Source organism: Lactuca saligna, chromosome 6 (genome assembly GCF_052625555.1).
Source record: "Lactuca saligna cultivar CGN05327 chromosome 6, ASM5262555v1, whole genome shotgun sequence".
Lineage (NCBI taxonomy): Eukaryota > Viridiplantae > Streptophyta > Magnoliopsida > Asterales > Asteraceae > Lactuca > Lactuca saligna.
This window is the reverse complement of record NC_136422.1, coordinates 4,412,057-4,431,408: the sequence shown is the minus strand read 5'-3', so window position 1 is coordinate 4,431,408 and position 19,352 is coordinate 4,412,057. Positions and strand designations below refer to the sequence as shown.

The window sequence follows — 19,352 nt, the reverse complement described above, 5'->3', positions numbered from 1 at the left end:
ATATATTTCTTCCAATCGAAAAACATAGATAAGTAAAAGGAAAATTAATCAATCGACACCGGCTATGATATATCATTAGCCTATTCGAAAGAGACACAAGCACCCACAATGTTAATCTTTGCTTAGTTAATCTTTAAGCAAAAAAAAAAGAAGAAGAAAAAACACTGAAGTATAAGGATATTCCTTATAGTTTCTTAATACCTATCTCTAAGAATAATAGCATCATCCGCAGATGAAAATGGGAAATAACCAAGCCATAGACTTCAATATGAAACCACTGCAAATATTCCACGTCATAGCTTCTTTATAAGCAACATGAAGACCCTTTATGGCTAGAACATTAAAAAAATGATCACCTTGTCTTGATTCTTATTTAATCCCTCGTTTAATAGATAACTCATATGTAGGAGATTCGTTGATTAGAACCAAGGTTATTTAATCCCTCGTTTAATAGATAACTCATATGTAGGAGATTCGTTGATTAGAACCAAGGTTATTGAAGAAGTCATACATGCACGAACCCACTCCTAAATGTACACAATAAGCAAAAACTGGACAAAATTGTAAAAATTGTTAATGTGGTTCACAATGAATATATGAAGCAATAATTTCATGCTTTAATAAGAGTACAAAACTCCAATCTCCAAAAACATTCCAACATCAAATTACAAAAATGTAAAAGCTTCCATACAAAAACACAAATATTTGTTCAATTGATTCAACAATTTTGAGTTATTATCAAGTCAAAAAACATGTAAAAAGTTTTTATTATTTTAATTCACGGATCTGTTGCCTTATAGTGCGAGCACAATCTGCAAAATTCTTGACAAGGGTACTGCATTTCAACGGGTCTTTGACATTTTCTTTATAGCAATCCAAACAAGCGGTCAAATCGGTCAAACATGGCATAGGTTTTGCTTCCGGAAGCTTAAACTCTTTTTCATGAAGCTCTTTTGCCTTTTGTGTCACTTCAAACAACATTGCATCTTCTTGCTTTTGTAGTTTTTCCAAAACCCTCTCACTGTCTTCAAGAACAGAACGAATGGCATTCACCTCAGGTGGTGAAGGTGGTGGAATTGGGAGGTACATTGGCGGCCATGTGGCAGCAGTTGGTGGTGGTGGTGGTGGAGGTGGTGTTGGGATTGGGTGTTGTTGGGGAGTTTTGGGTTTTGGTTTTCTTGTTTTTTTCTTTACCTTGTTGGTGTTGTCTGCTAGCTGTTTGACTAAGTTTCCACTTATTTGAATGGTAAATGCATCATCCATGGCTTTTGATCCTTCAAAAAAAAAACCATTTGTTTCAAGCAAATATAGATCACATTGAAATTCTTTTGTTTTCTTTGTTGAGTTCATTGATTTACACCTAATGTAAATGGGAGCTCACTACCCTTATTGTTCAACTGTTTCTGTAGACTTAAAGCTTATCATACATATCAATAATCAGTAATCACAACATAACAGTTTGTAGAGATTCAGTTTGAAGATGATCATGTTCGATAACATTTTGAAACGAATCAAACGCAAAATCATAATGCAATTGCTGAAAATCTGTTGACTAAAGAAAACCGTGATTACAATAATCGCTGAACAAATTCAGTACCATTGAAGAGGATCAAACACCTTCAACATAATCAGTCAGGAACCAAAACACAAACGGATTGACGAATTACAGTATTATAAAGATCAGTCAGTTTCATTAGTTCGTATGACCAAAATACTAAATTCAAACCAAACCCTAGATAACCTAATTACGCAAATAAAAAGAACAAAACCGGTGGTGAGTACCGGTAGAATGTAAATAGAGATGCAATCGACACAAATCACGAAATTTAGATATTGTTGAGAAATGATTTACCTGATTAAACCGAGGAATGAGGAACTTGAATGCGGTTCAACTGTTTAAGAGCTAATCTGTACCTGTAGTACTAAAAAATTTCCCGCCTATGGCTTGGGTTTGGAACGCTGCTTCGATATGGACGATTTCGTTTCGGATTTTATTCGTAAAGATTTTGTTTCCCCAATTTCTCTTCGGCGTCGCTCCTCCGCCTGCTTAAGCTAATGATGCGTCGTCTCTTTGATCTCGCTCCTACAATGTGCAGAATATTGGGCTATTCTCAAGATTGGGCCTTGGGCGATGACCCAAAAGGTCAACAACCAAGCTGCCAATGGATTTTAAAAAGATAAAGATTATAAAGGTAATTAGATTTGTATATATTTGGTTGTTGATTTTTTTTTTTTTTCATATTTGTTTCTTTAACGTGTTTAGTTGTACATATTCTCTTTTGTCCTTGTTGAGTTTATCTGTGCATTTTAGTCCTTGAGTTATATGTGGGGTGTACCATAAGGTACGCTTAGCGTACAAGCTGGAAAGCGAGTACGCGGGGGGTACCAAATGGTACGCTTAGCGTACTCATGCAAAGGTTTGGACGGGGTTCCCGGTGCATACGTGGGGCGTATGCTTGGCTTAATGAAAACCCTAAAAACCCTTATTTTCTCATCCTCATCTGCCCTCCTAGCCTTATACTCAAAACCCTAAGCTTCTCTCTTGCATTTTGAGCTTATAGTGTCCATTTTGGTGTATTTTGATCCATATTTAAGAAGTAGATGTTTGGTGCAAGGTGGTGGATCAAGGAGGGGCTTGTGGATCTCAACCTTTTGCTTCATTTCCAGCTTATTTGAGGTAAAAAACTATGAACTTGATCAATGATGGTTTAGATCTCTTATGTTTGAGTTTTTGTCCATTTTTGGCCCATAAATGAGATCTAGTGGTTTGATACCACTCTAGGAGCTTTGAGTTGTCACTCTTGGTGTTTTTGAGGTTCTAGATGCATAAAGTTGTCACCTTTAAGGGTTAGATCCATCCATGCATGAGTTTATGCCATTTTTGTTAAAGTATAATGTTATATTTTGAAGTTAGGATCTTTTGGGGCATGCAAAGTCACCAAGTCAGTGACTTTATAGTTCCAGACTTCTTTTAGGGCTTAGATATGTGTTTTAGGCTTTTGGTCTTAAGCATTAAGAGCTTAAGACTTATTTTTGGCTTAATGACTTCGTACGTTGGGTGTACAAGTCCGTACTCACGGCGTACAACCCAGGTTGCATGTACGCTTAACGTACAGCCGAGTACGCACCACATACTCAGTCTGTTGGGTTTCGCATCTTGTAGGCCTCAATTGGGTCACTTCTTTGGACCCTGTTGATTTGGGCCTTAATGAGACATCCTGAATCAAGATTTTAAGGGAAATTATTAGGCTTTTAGGTAAGGCGCATATAAGGGGTTTAGGCCTAATTTGGAAAATTAGGCCATAAATGGGCCATGAATGATTATTTGGTTTTAGGTTTTTTAGATTGTGGACTTGGGCCTTAGTTTTGGATCACACTAAATGGTCATTTTACCCCAAGTATAGATTATTGGATATAGATTGGAACCTAAGTGTCAATTGTGTATTGTTTTGTACTGATAGCTTGGGGAGTCGTCAGGACTGCAGTTAGGGATCTTCTGTGAGATTTAACATTCGAGGTAAGTTTCCTCACCAAGTATAACGAGTCGAAGGCACCAATACCGACCCATGATTTAACTTGTTAAAATACTCGTTGTTTGTGTGACACTTGTATGTGTATATGCTTGTATGCTTTCTAGGTGGGGCCTAATGATTATCTGTATGCTATTAGTTGTTATGTGTTATGATTTATATGTGGGCGTGGCCCGTTATCTGAGTTAGGGTAGAGCCCGTTATACTCATTGGGCGAGGCCCGTTATGTGAGTTTGGCGGCGCCCGTTATGTTAGTTAGGGTGGGGCCCATTATACTCTTTGGGCGGGGCCCTTTATATGTTATGAATGTATGTTATGCGGTATCTTGGGGAACTCACTAAGCTTTGTGCTTACGGTTTTTAGTTTATGTTTCAGGTACTTCCAGTTCCAAATGGAAGAGCTCGGGTTAACTGTATTGCACACACCATATGGATTCCACATTTGAGATTTCACTTTGATTTTTATGATGTTTGATACACTTATTTTATTCGAGTTGTATGAATAATGTTGGAATACTGTTTTTACTTAAATGAAAAAATGAAAATTTTGGATCATATTTTTGGGACGTTACAGTAATATATTTCTCAAATTTTGCACATTTAGTTTGTAATATTTTTTTTGCATATTTAATCATTAATATTTTTTGTTGTCAAATAAGTCCTTGGTATTTTTGTACACATTTAATACTTATGAACAATTTCATTAGGTTTTTTTCTCATGGCATCTTACATGGGACAATCATTAATGAGGTGTTCGAGGTTGTTCACGTTTATGGCCACCGTGACCTCGATTGCTTGGCGTTTAGGTCTTATATTTAGAATGTCGTAACTTCTTCATACGTCGCAATCAACCAGCCGAGATCGTGGTTTCCATAAGCATCAACAACCCCAAACATCTCATTAATGATTGTCCTACATAACATGTCGTGAGAAAAAACTAAAGAAACTCGTCATAAGTGCTGAATGTGTACAAAAAGTCAAAAACAACAATGACTTATTTTGCAATAAAAAATCCCGACATCCCCAATTTTCAGAACCGGAAAAAAATATTGACGCTTTCAAAACTCATAATATCTTTTATTTGCGAAAATTCCCAATATTAAAATATTTTTGTTACAATTGATTGTACCAAAATATCAAAACTGTAAGGATGTCATAATCGATACACAACATATGTTACTACGTAAAGACCTAATGACCCTGGACACTAATGCACATCTTTTCTTAAGTGACTCAACATCATATTCAAGTCTTCAACAATCTTATCACAACTACCCGTGATGCATATAAACTGAGTGAGTCAGGTTGGTAAACCCGTTAAGATATATAGGGTTTTCAATTTCACAACTCAATGATGATAATATATATATATATATATATATATATATATATATATATATATATATATATAGAGAGAGAGAGAGAGAGAGAGAGTTAGGTTCAAATTTTTTCAACAAGTATTGTGTCCATGGATGCACTAATCACAATTTAGCAAATTATTAATTAATTTATTTAATCCATGAGGGTAATTATGTAATCTTTCATTTTAATTCTTTATTTGGTCTGATTCTTAGCCCTTTATATTAGGCAATGATTTATAATTGATTTAGTTATCTTTATTTTATTTTTCACTATATAATCTATTCTAACGTCCCCCCCCCCCCCCCCCCCCACACACACACACACAAACACAGATCACAATTGTCGATTCTGTTACTTGCTAATCAATTTGTTTGATCAATTTGTTTTACACATTCAATGGATGTTCATACTGGAAATCGGAACCAGGTATTGCTACATAGTTACCAACATCTGTATATGATAACGAAGATATTGTTTCAAACGTCCCCCCCCCCCACACACACACACACATACACACTTTTTCTATTTTTACATATACATATGTATGAAATCTGATAATCTTCCAGGATAATGAAGATCAAAATCCCGAGAAGGAGCTGTGTAATGTAAATGATCCCAAGAATCCCGTGAATGAAGTTGTGAATAAAAAAAACGACGATGTAAAACATGCTTTGGAGTTGGTCATGATAGTAGGAACTGTTCTTTTGGATTGAAGAAATCATAGATCTACAAGAAATTCATGAAATTGGTCGTTTTTAGATATTATTTAATTTGATTTTAGTAAAATAAAAGTATGTTTTTGATGAATTATATGGTGTTATTAAGTTTCAGATCAGTGTAATAAATTTGTCGTTTGATGAATTCTATGTGTGGCTTTCTTTAATTATTATGGTTAAAACTAATAAGATGTTCGTGTTTCTGCTATATTTATGTTTCATATGATCATACAGTTTATGGTTAAAACTTATTTTCTCATTCCAACATTATGTCAAAAAACAATGTTCATTAAATTTCATTCAATTTGTTTGATGTTTCATAAAATCAACACACATAATGTTAAAAATTGGGAATTGTAAACATTTTTTGTTAGTGATATCTATTTATTATTCTAACAGAATGATATTCAATGTGTGCATTGATTGGAGCTAACACAAATTGATAAGTTTTATAAGTCTATTTGCAAGGATATTCTAATAGAATTATTTCATTATGATAGCATGCAGAGTTTTGGAATCCATATTGATATACCATTCTAATAGAATTATGTCGTTAATAAAATATTCTGCAACCTTTTTAAAAAAAAATACATAATAATATTGGGGGTTCATAATATTGTTAAGTAATTAATTTAATGTACTGTTGGAATTTTTTATATTTGGAATGTGAATATAATATCTTATGAATATTTTTTTTCTTTATCATGTTTTTGAAAAAAATCAAATCGGAATCATTTATTTTTATCAATGATCCCTAATATCAAGGCTTTTAATTTGCATAGAATCAGTTTTCATCTATATCTGGTTTGTATGATAGTTTATAATATTTTAGTTCTTCAACTTACAAAGCATATACAAACACTATCGAAATTTCTTAGCAATGGGAGATCAAGAACCGGATGTCAGTAATCATATTTATGAGGAACATTATTTGGCTAGTGATGATGACGATAGAATTGAAGATTTCGATTTTCCTGATAATTATACACTATATAATGGCGGATTTCAAATAGGAGAAAACAGTAATCCTAATTTAGGTGAGTTTTTTAATATTTTGTTTAATTTTTCATTGTATTTCAGATTCTATATTGTAACAAACATGTTTAATGTTATATGTTAATATTTTCATTGATGAACATACAGAGGACACAAATAATGCAGAAGACGAAAATCATTTCGTTGATGAAAACATAGAGGTTAATATTGGTTTCAGTGAAGGTACTAAATTCAATTTATGATATTGAAGTTTTTACAGAAAAAATAAAATTCATTGAGAATAGTATTTATATAATTCATTCAGAATGATTTTGTATTTGTTATTTTAAGCAGGACAACCACATGTTACTCATAAAGATACATAGTTTAATATTGATTTCAGTAAAGGTACTAAATTCAATTCAGGATATTGTAATTTTGTATTTAATATTTATATAATTCTTTCAGAATAGTTTTGTATTTGCTATGTTTAAGCAAGACAACCACATGTTACTCATCATTACGTTTCTCCTGGTGGCACCTTGTATTAGACTCTGATTGTTTCAGACGACATCAAACCAAAAGTTTAATCAAAATTTAATTCATATGATGAAGCAGAAACAACGTATAGAAAATATGCATTAGAATCTGGTTTTGATGTCAGGCTTGGAAGAGTCCAAAAAATGTAAAATGAGATTATTACAAAAAGACATCTTGTGTGCAATCGGGAAGGTAATCCAAATACTAGTAACGTAGATACTCTAGACAGTCAGCATAAAAAGACTCAAAAAAGGAAAGATTTATTTAGGAGGAATTGTAAAGCGAAAGTTGTTTTAGAAATAATTCTCGGTACTCTTAGATATGTCGTGAGTGATTTTGTAGAGCAACATAATCATGAATTGTTTAGCAAGGGCAATATGCACTTATCTCGTTCAAAAAGAAAACTTGATTATTCCCAAGAAATTTTCATTCATAATTTGTCAAAACAAAACATTAGTCCTATAAAAGCACATAGACTGTATAGTGCTCTTCAGATTGGTCCTTCGGTTTGAGGTGGATTGGTTTCTGATTTCAAGAATGCTAGGAGGAATCTTAATTGTTACATAAGTGGGAGGGATGCGAAATTCCTTGTAGACAAGATGAATGACAGGAAGAAAAATGTCCCATCATTTACTTTTGAGTATAAAGTGTTGAACAAGAGATTGAATGCTCTATTCTGGGCTGACGAAACAACAAAGTATAATTACAATTCATTCGGAGACGTTGTATCACTCGATGCCACATTCAGCATGAATAAGTATTTCTAACCTTTTATACTTTTCACTAAGAATTTCATTATCTTCAGTTACTTAGACTAATATTTTATTTTTAAAATAGGTATGACATGGTTTTTGTTCCGTTCACTGGAACCGATAATCACACAAAATGTGTAACATTTAGTGTTGGACTTTTAAGTAAAGAAGATGGAGTTTCTTATGAATGGTTGCTTACAACTTTTTTGAATGCTTTTAGAAAACAACCTCAATTGGTTTTATCTAACCAAGATCCAGCTTTGAAAAAACCTATAGATAAGGTTTTCCCGTTGGCACATCATAGGTTATATATGTGGCATATAACGAAGAAGTTGCCAAATAAGGTATGCATAAAACGACTATTATTTATATTTTTTTATTATGATTCTACAATTATTTTCTCATATTCTATCAGAATCAATTGCTTTAACAGAATCAATTGCTTTAACTCTTAATTTTTGTTTATCATTCTTCATTGATTTTTCCATAATCTACCTTCATTATCTAATATTCTACCATAATCAATTCAGCCAACTCTTAATTTTTGTTATAATTATACAATTACTTTTTCTTCCTATTTCTCATATTCTGACAGAATCAATTGATTTTAACAAAATCAATTACTTTAACTCTTACTTTCTGTTATGATTCTACTATTATTTTTTCATATTCTACCTTCATTTCATCATATTCTAACAGAATCAATTTATACATATTCTATCAATTGAAGATGCAACCACCAATCAAAAATTTCGAAAACGTTTTCACTCTATAATTTGGAATTCTAAGTTGGAACCACATGAATTCGAGAATGTATGGCGTCTGATGTTGGAGGAGTTTAAAATTACTGATAACAGTTGGATGAATACCATGTATGGTTTGCGAAAATCTTGGATCCCCGTATTTTTCAAGCACATTCCAATGTCTGGTCTTTTGCGAACTACATCGCTGTCTGAACGTCAGAATTGGTCATTTCAAACTACCACATTAACCAGTTCTTATCTTGTCATGTTTATGATGACATTTAAATCAGTCATGGAACGACAACGACATAACCAAATTCTCAATGATTTTAATACTGCCACCACTTTTCCTAAATTCATTACCCGTAGTCCGAATGAACCTCATGCTTCAAATGTATATACACGCAAGATTTTTTATCAGGTTCAGAAAGAGATATCAAGAGCTGAAGATAATTGTTTCCAAAAGAATGTGATATCTTCCAATGATGTTGACACAATTATTGTTCTGGAGAGAAAAAACAACATAACTATTAAGCAAACAAATGATGTCGATGTTGATGATAAAGATGAGGAATACAATTACGATTGTCTTATAAGGGATACTGAATACACAATATATTTTTCTCACATTAATTGTCATTTTATCATTTGCATTTAAACACTAAAAATTTACACCTTAAACATTCTCACTAATCATCTTACATATTCCATGTCACACACTCAACCAAAGATGGTTCATTCAAATGTACTTGTATGATTTTGAACCTGTAGGGATCTTATGCAGACACATATTCTGTGTGTTTAATTTTTATGGCATCGAAAAAATTCCTAAAAAGTACATTTTGAAACATTGGCATAGGGATGTTATTCCAACAGAATTACTGAAAAGATGCTGCAACAGCTCTTTTGACGATTCTAATTCCGACACGACTGTTATTGATATTTTTTCAACTGTTGATCGTTGTGTGTCTTTTTTGAGCCATGATGCAGCTAAATTAAAGTTATACCTTGACGAGCAGAATAATTTGAAAAAAAAAATTCGTAGACGATTGTCCAAATCATGATCTACTGTAACGCCCGCAGATCCGGGCTAGTCAATTTAGAGGCAATAGAGGTCGAAAACGACTTTTCTACAAAAGATTATTTAGAATAAATAATCTTAACCAAGTTGTAGAATATGTCAAAAGGTTTCCGTACATATAAAGAACGCCAAAATCCGAGTTATAACGAAGATGTTATGACCCGTTGAAGTTTCGCGACGGAACCGTCACGACACCCAGGAAGCGTAAATAGTGAATTTACGATAGAGTGAGATTTAGCCTTAGCGATCTAAACGAAAGTCGTAGAATATGTTAAACTAAGAACATCGATAAAAAGAACGCCTAAATCTGACTTCGTATGAAGAAGTTATGATTTTTCGAAATTTCGAGTTAGCAGTGTACAACCCGAAATTCGAATATTAGATCGAGCGATTTTTAGCCGACACGATCTAAACGATAATCGAAGATCTCGTTAAGATTAGCATAACAAGAAAAAGATGGGCGAAAACAGACGTCGGATGAAGAAGTTATGAGAATTTAACGGACCAATCCTGTCCCGGCCTGTTAATAATATAAAATTTAAAATAAAGTCAAAATTAGCCGATGGAGTCTAAAAAAAAAGTTGTAGAGTATGTTCCCACCTTCGCGTGGATATAAAGAACGTCGAAAACGGAGCTCGTACGTGAAAGTTGTGATTTTTAGAAGTCGAGAAGGAAAATTGCGAAACTGAGATGACGTGGCAACATCTGGACCCTCCATCGCTGATCAGACCTCGCTTCGGATCTTGACACATCGCCCTTCGCATTACGACCAATGTACGAGGTTCGGTACGCCCCGTGTACCTCCGGTCTTATCCGTGTCTTCTTCCAAGTGCGAGCCAGCTGTGTAAAGCTGGCAACCATATCTGAGCCTTACGCCCAGCGTAGCCGAGGATTACGCCTAGCGTAATCCGAGGCCTCACGGCTATAAAAGGAGGCCGAGGCTGCCTCCATTTTCACACCAAAAATCACTTCTCTCTCTAATTTCTTTCTCTCTCTAGCTCTCCAAACCACCCGTAAACCTTAGGAAAACCCCTTAGCTCCCGAGGGAAGCCCCGAGGCTCCTGGAGTCCCGAGAAAAAGGAGTCTTTCGGTTTCGAAACGCTGCTCCAATTAAGTTCCGGTTTTCGATAAAATTCGCTGTAAGTGTGCTACGTTTACGCAATTTTTAATATAGCTTTTAAATAATTATAGGAATGTTATTAGGTCCTTAAAATAATTATTTGGGCTATTATTATGAGTTATATTGAGTGTTATTAACGCTTATATAATAATAATAATAGTCAGATTAATTAAATTGTCGCGGTTATTGTTAGACTAAACCCTAGTGGTATTGGTACTAGGTTTTATCGAGGAAAAATCATTTTGAGAGTATCGAAGCGCTGTCCGAGTGCTGAGTCACCACCTTTCAAGTAAGTGCATAGTTACTTTCATCTTACACATAGATATGAAGTATATTACATAAATTACGTGCTATGTGTGCATATTATCTGAATACTTGTTGTCTATGCTGGATGAATGATTTATACATGTTTTAAATGATTTAAACTGTATATGTATTTTATATCTACGATAATGTTGGGGTAAACATGGGTAGATATAATAGATGGAATATAAGTTGAATGATGAGTCGAGAGGTGTTATAGACCACGAGGTGAGGGTGAGAGGTGGACGATGTGAGAAGCCTTTTTCAAAAATGATGGCCCCATCATTCAGCAGAGTATGGATGACAACCACGGACTATTCTAGACAGTCCAGTGGAACACTAGCAGGCTCGCAACTTGTAGGTGTTGTGAATGACGTGTTCACTCGGTGTACTCTAAACCTTGGTGACCATGCAGACTTGGTACCTAAACCTTGGTGACCATGCAAACTTGGTGCCTAAACCTTGGTGATCATGCAGACTTGATGCCTAAACCTTGGCGACTATGCAGACTTAGTGCCTAAACCATGGCGACTATGCGGACTTAGTACCCGTTGTGTAAACCATGGCAACGATAGACTTCGTGTCTTTTCCTTTGGATGATCCTTAGGAATGAATGAACGAGGAATAGCTGATTCTTAGGGTAGATCCTTAAGAATCGAGAATATAATGGGGATGGGTAATGGGGTTTAATTGTTTGATTGTTAAACATAATAATTATATTATTGTGGGTTGAAAACCCTATGTACTCACCAGGTTTCCCAACCTGACCCACTCAGTTATTTATATCACAGGTGTTGATATGAAGTCACATTACACTGAGAGATTTAAAGAGATGTAGATCACTAGTGAAAATAAATGTAAGTTCTGTTTATGCTTATGTTTCTGTATTAACGATGACATCCCAAACGTTTTGAAATGAATATAATACGTTTCTTCGAAAATGTTTTAATAACGTATTTATCGTATTTTTCTGGGAACAAATTCCGCAACATTTTTATTAAAAGAAGTACTCTGATTTTTATAAAGCATAAACAAAATCGGTCTTTTCTGGCCGTGAAAATGGGGATGTCACATGTACCGACCAGAGCAGATGTCACACCCCGAAAATCAAAGGCGGAAACATTTCTGGGGTGGACTACCACGTTGTGTATCAAATCCAATGTACATAGTAATCACAGTAATCAACCATTACATTACATATATATATATATATATATATATATATATATATATATATATATATATATATATATATATATATATATATATATATATGAAAGTTTACATTTGTTTCAAAAGTAAAGTTATACAAATTATACATATGCATCATATTAACAAAAGTTGAGACGAGTCTTCCACACACTCCGTCTTCATCAAAAGAGATCTTCGGGTACCTGTCTAACTTGGACCTGAGAATACAAGCGGTTTGAAAATCAGCATAAAGCTGGTGAGTTCATAGCGGTTTTGTTTTATGAAAATGTATCGGTTTCCTTTAATTTCCGAAAAGATTTGTTATCCAAGAAAATCCCATATTTTCTTATGTGAAGTTGGTTTAGTTATCATTTGTTACCAATTCGATTACGAGTTGTGTTTTACCCCAGGAAAATCCCATATTTTCCTAATTGAAAGATCAGTTGTATATCACAAAGTATAGTTTAACACACAAAACTATATAATGAAAATCTTGGGATCACTATCCCGAAAGAGATATAAGATAGTTTGACACATATGAAAGTACATATTTAAGATCATGGGACTACCATCCCGGACTAGACACGAGATAGTTTGATATAAATGGAAATATAGATTGAAAACCATGGGATCACTATCCCGGACAAGATATAGACTTAGACCATGGGATTATCATCCCGTACTTAATATAGATTGAATTCATGGGATTACTATCCCGTAATAGATATAGGTACAAAACCATGGGATGACTATCCCGTATAAGATATAGTTAAAGACCATGGGGAAAGACATCCCGTACAAGTCGTAGTTATAAAACCATGGGATCACTATCCCGGACTATATACAAAATAGTTTGATAATACCATGGGATCACTATCCCGAAAGATATATAGAATCTAAAACCCAAACTGTGAATAAACTAAGATTAATACATGTTGTGAGTCGGGTAACCATACTAATACGACAACGATACCTCCTTGACGTTTGTCAGACGTCGAAACGATATCCAGGAATTTGTCACCCCAGGCATGCCCGCCTAACTGTAGCTAGCAGTTAAGGTGTGGGATTGTCAGTCCCGAATAGATCTATTCACAAATTCCGCGCTCTCCCTCCAGGAGACTCTGGTTACACTTCCGGGGAGGATTTACTGATCATCCATAAAGGGTAGTGACTATCTCACAAACTAGTACTAAACTATTCACAGAGTTTCCGTACGATCTCGACAAACAGAAGCTTATGAAACATAATATAATGAATATAGATACATACAATGAAAATATCTGACAATACATTCAAATGATACGGAGATAAACTAAATCAGACATAGTTTATCTAATAACTTTATATAGACATCAGCATATGATAGAAAGAACAGTAAAGACCCCCAAATTATTCCCATAATAATTTGATTAGTTTGATTGTTTCCTTAACTAAAATTCATTTAGTTGTAATTGATAAGTCATTCCTTATGCTCAACATAATACATAAGGAGTAAAAGAGTTTATAAGATTGTCAGATATACTTTGAAATATATCAATGTTATGAATTGAAAACAATTATAGTTTGCTTGTATTCCCCCCTGAAAACATTGAAAACAGTGAAAAAGTCGTAGGGGTATGAACTCACCGGACGAGATATGTGACGATTTGGATGCTAAGAGTTGATCCGGGACTTGTAAACACACGAGGTTCCTAATTATGAAGTAAAGATACACATTTGTATCTAATTAGGACTTAGATTGATTGTTGGATAGGGACAATTGCTTCAAGTCACGATAACACTCCGATACAAGTGTTTGGAGGGACCCGGGTGGCGTTTAAGGACGGGAATTGAAGCGAGGGACTTGGGACTTGAGTTTATTCCCCATGAATAAACTTATACAAGAGTTTTTGGTCCAAAACACCCATTCCCCATGATTTTACGGCCGTAAACTCATGGTAGGGTGGTTTAAGGTGCAAATTTGGGTCATAAATGGATATGGACACTTGGAAATGCTTGGATAAATTTTACTTAAGGCTTGGATTGAATTAAAAACATCATTTACAATACATAAGGGAGTTTACGGCCTAGGCATGGGGTCTTTGGCCGTAAACTCTCAAATCCTCTTGATTTAGTGTTTTTAAGGTGTTAAAATCAATCACATGTGATTCTAAAAATTCCTACAAGCCTAGAAATGAGTTTAGGGCACCATTTGACACCCTTTTATGAGTTTACGGCCATGAGACATGTTCTATGGCCGTAAACTCTCAAATGTGGGGTTTTGATGTTTGTAAAGCCTTAAAACTATTTTTGGTTGGTCCTTTGATTTATTCCAAGGCTTTTGGTGGTGTTGGATGGCTTTCAAACACCCTAGAAATGGATTTGCACCATGTTTCATGGAGTTTACGGCCCAAGCACAAGCCTTGGCCATAAACTCATGTAAGTCCCCCAAAAATGATGTTTCAAGTGTCCAAATGCAATTATCAATGTTCTATAATTCATAACTAAGACATATAAGTGGTTTGGAAGGGTTTAAGGGCATGAAAACCCTAGTTATATGAGTTTACGGCCCAAGCACATGCCTTGGCCATAAAATCCTTCAAATGCCTCAAAATCCATGTTTTAAATGTTATATGTCCATTCCATTAAGCCATTAAGCCATATCTAACGTCCAATAGTGCTTAGGAGGGGTTTTAGGGCTCAAAAACCCACTTATTGTGAGTTTACAGCCCATGAATGCTCCATGGCCGTAAACTCATGAATGTGGTCACAAATCATGTTTTGAATTCGAATTTGAAGGCTAAGAAGGTTACAATACAAGCTAAGGAATGTACCTTAGAGATTTGAGGCCTAAATTTTGAGTTTTGGACCCTTAAACTTGGATTTAGGAGAGAGGTTAGAGAGAGAGTAAAGAAAGAAGGAAAAAGCTTCAAATGGGTGCTAAAACACGTTTATATAGGTCTTAAAACTTGTACGCGGTGGAATTCTACCTGATACCGACGTTAAACGCGGCTTTTGGTCGCACCCGATTAAGTTGTCGTCACCCAGCGGGGATGTTTCTAAAACTTATGAAATAAATGTTTTGGGCTAATTACATGAGTTCCTGAGTGATTTAGACACTCATTAAATTAAAATAAACATATAAGTTCAAGTAATTATCCCAAAGAGAAAACGGAACGAAATTGATAACGGCGACTTTTCGGATAGAACGGGTTTTGGCGAAGAACAATTTCGGGTTGTTACAGCAGATCAGTTCAAGAAGCTTCTAGGCGTGGTTGGTCCTGATGTAGTATCTGATGTTGATGACATTCAGAATCCTACAGATATTCGTAACAAAGGCTGCGGTAGTCGTGAGAAAAGATTAAAATCTACAAAAGAGATGATTAAGAAAGAAAGCTCGAAACCTAAGAGAAAATGTGCTACATGTGAACAGATGGTTCATCATGACAAAAGAAATTATCCTCAAAAGAACACCCAGAAATAAGTTCCTTGTTTGTTTTTTTATTGCTTTTAGTAGGATGACATTTCATTTTAATTTTGTTGATTCACATTCAATGTTATCTTTTATGTCGTTTAATAAAGTATTCACTTTGATTGCTAGTGACGTTGATGTTGTCAATCAATATAACAATATCTATCTTTTCTTATAACTTGAAAATAATCATAAAACGTAATATAAAAAATCAATCCATCAATTGTATAAATTCATTACGTTCCCTAATTACAGCAAGATATATAACTTTTTTCAATCATTTTAAGATTGATTTTAACCTTAACAAAAATGTTTTATTGTTTAGTATCGTATACAAACAATGTCTACAATTTATATACAAGAATTCATTATATCATATTCTCTTTCAAAAAGACTATATATTACGTAAGCTTATTCATTCAAACAGAATTTTATATATAAACATACACTTTTCATCTGCAGCCAATTTACATACAAGTATTCTTTATAATATTTTTTTTTATCTTTTACGAATTATACATTGATGCACACATATTTAATTTTGAAAAGGGTACATGAAACCAAAAATATACGTTTCTCATCTACATCCAATTAACAGATAATAAAAACGATAACATATTCTAATAGAATAATAACAATATAAAACTATTATATATGCATCAAAAAAATATAAAAAACAGCCAAACAGGGTACAGTATACTAAAAATGATTCCATATTTACTAAAGATAACCATTCCAAAAGAATTTTAGATTGTAGATTTTTATGTGTTATACATGTAAACACACATACTTAATTCCAAAAAGGGTACAATATACCGAAGATCCAATCATCATCTACACCTAAGTAATATAAAATAAAAAAACTATAACCTATTCTACCAGAATCATAACAATTACTATATTGTATCATCATCATAAAAACTATAAAAAACAGTCTAGTCACAGAACATTATTAACCACAATCTTGAATTACATTAACAACATTACTACAAAAAAATACATCAACACATACAATATTAACAACCACCTTGAAGTATATTTTAAAAAACTTCATAACTTCTGATAGAAAAACACAACCTTTATATGGAAATTAATATTCCATTATATGAACAATTCACAACATCATCATCGCAAAATTTAAACGATGAATCAACACAACCTTTATACGAAAATTAATATTCCATTATAAGAGATAAGCTTAAATATTGTTAACATTACTTCATAACTTCTGATAGACAAACTACTTAAATACTGTCATTATCATCATATTCTGCAACATTATCAACATCTTCTCCTATATTTCTTCCTACCACATTATCACCACTAATTCCTGACATTAGCTTTTTCCTTCTATACACCTGTAACTCAGTTTCATCCAACAACTTAATCATTGCCTCATTCACCACTGGAAGTCGATGAAACTGAGTCATTGTTAAAGAATTCATATCGACAGGTGTAGTATATTGGACTTCTTTTTCTATATTAACTTCAGTAAGTATCAATCCTCCAACACGTGAACTATTTCCTTCACTGCCATCACCTATATCATTCTTATTCAACTCATTAAAGCACTCAGGCTCATGCATTTTTTTGTTACTTGCCCCTTCATGCACTTCCTTGAAAAGCTCATTCATTTTATCGATCCACTCATTCAACACCACATTATGAGGGATTTTTTCCAAACCATCCTTCAACGCAACCTCCATCGTACTTTTTTTTTGTTAGTATTACCATGTAACTATGCTTTATAACAACAACGTATGCCTGCAATACATATAATTAATTTTTAATAACATTACAAGAATATGTACTTTATATTCTACAAGAATATACAATTAAATATTAATTTCAGAATATGTAATTTATATTCTACCATAACATTACCTCCTCATCTCCAAAATCCATCTTAAATCTTAGCATTTGTTGTTCTTCACCCCCTGTTTAATCCGCCATATCAACATCATCATGGTCATCCCGAAATTGCCTCCCAAACCCTCCCAAACCGATTTCCAATCGTTGGATCTCTAATAATTTAGCACCATTAATATACCCAATAAAAGGAAGCCTTTTGTCTAACTTGATAGAATACTTCATGTTATACATGTACACCAACTGTAAAAAAAACATTAACTTAATCAATATATCAATAATAAATTGATACCAAATATATATTTTCATATGAAACTATTTCAAACTTACATTCAGGAGTGTAATACGCCCACTGTAGTAGCTTGATTTGTCATTGTTGGGTCAAAATATGGTTTATACTTTACTTTTCTGAGCAATTATATTTTCTGTAATATTTTATGAGTTTACGGTCAGGTTTACGGTCAGGAAGGTGTTTACAGCCGTAAACAGGTTTACGACCGTAAACCCTATTTACGGCCCGGCCGTAAACCCATTTACGGCCCATGTTTCTCTTGTATATATATAGGTGTTAGGGGTGAGGAGTAGTGATTGATGAACGTGAAAGGAGTGTGTACGGCCAAGAGAGAAACTAAAGAGAAGTTTTTGTGTGTGTGAATCTTTTGTATCCGGATCTTCATTTTAATCAATTCATACATAGATTCATATTATTCTCCTTCTCCTTCTCTTCTATTTGATCTGACATCATCCGTTTGATTAGGATTCCGCACCATCAAACGGATTTGATTGATACACAGGCAAATTAGGGACTTACAATTGGTATCAGAGCTTGGTTGTATCAGTCAATTTTGTTAGATTTGGGGCATTATTTTATCTTATTTTCAAAATATTTTTGCGTTTTTGGATAGATCTCTAAAAATTAAGGGGGGTTTGTTCTTCGTATTTTTCACAAAAAAAAGGGTTTTTAATCGAGTTTTAGAGCTTTAAAGTTGAAAAATTGGTGTTTTTGGTCGAAATCTGCGAGGGTGTGGCGGAGTTTGCGGCGGCGGCTAGGGTTTCGGAGTTCACGGCCCGAGGTTGATGGTCCGAGATTGCGGCCTGCACCTCGTCCTCGCAATGGATCCGAAGTTCGCAGCAGCATCTTCCTTCGCATATTAAAAAATGTGGAAAGGACTTGGGGGCGCAGAGGATCGAACACGCGACATCTGATAGCTCACTTCAACGCCTTACCAACCCAACTAGCTAGCAACTTGTTTAAGTCCTTCGAGAATTAATTCAAAACGCTTCGCTACTGCAACCAAGTTTCACATTTTTACACTTTTAACCTCAAAACTCAATTTCTTTTGATTTTTAAATTCTTTTTTCATCCAAAATAAATAATAATAATAATAATAATATAAATAAATAAATAAAAATTATTAAAAATAAAAAAAATTAATAAATAAATTATATTTTGATTTTTGACTTGTATTTTTTAACTTTTGACCTTAAATTTTGACTTTGACTTCAAAGTTTAACCTTTAACTTTAAACTTTGACTTTTTCGTTTAACTTTTAAATTTTCAAATTTAACCTTTCGGTTTGACTTTTAAGTTTGATTTTTCAAATTTGACTTTTAAGGTTGACTTTTGAGGTTTATAGTCAAATGACATTAAAAAAAATAGTTTGACGTTTAAGTTTTATTTTGCTTTTGAGGACAACAAGGGAAATAAAGACATGAAAGA

The 19,352-nt window shown here is 33.9% G+C and overlaps 1 protein-coding gene across 1 annotated transcript; it reads right to left on the bottom strand.

The window, feature by feature from the left end:
- Positions 1–597: 597 nt before the first annotated feature.
- Positions 598–2,041, bottom strand: LOC144999586 (copper ion binding protein). The gene is made up of 2 exons (XM_078958718.1): positions 1,853–2,041; positions 598–1,274 (listed from the first exon to the last, which is right to left on the bottom strand). Exon 2 carries the CDS (start codon positions 1,261–1,263, stop codon positions 769–771), a length of 495 nt encoding a protein of 164 aa, XP_078814844.1. The 5' UTR covers positions 1,264–1,274; positions 1,853–2,041; the 3' UTR covers positions 598–768.
- Positions 2,042–19,352: the final 17,311 nt, after the last annotated feature.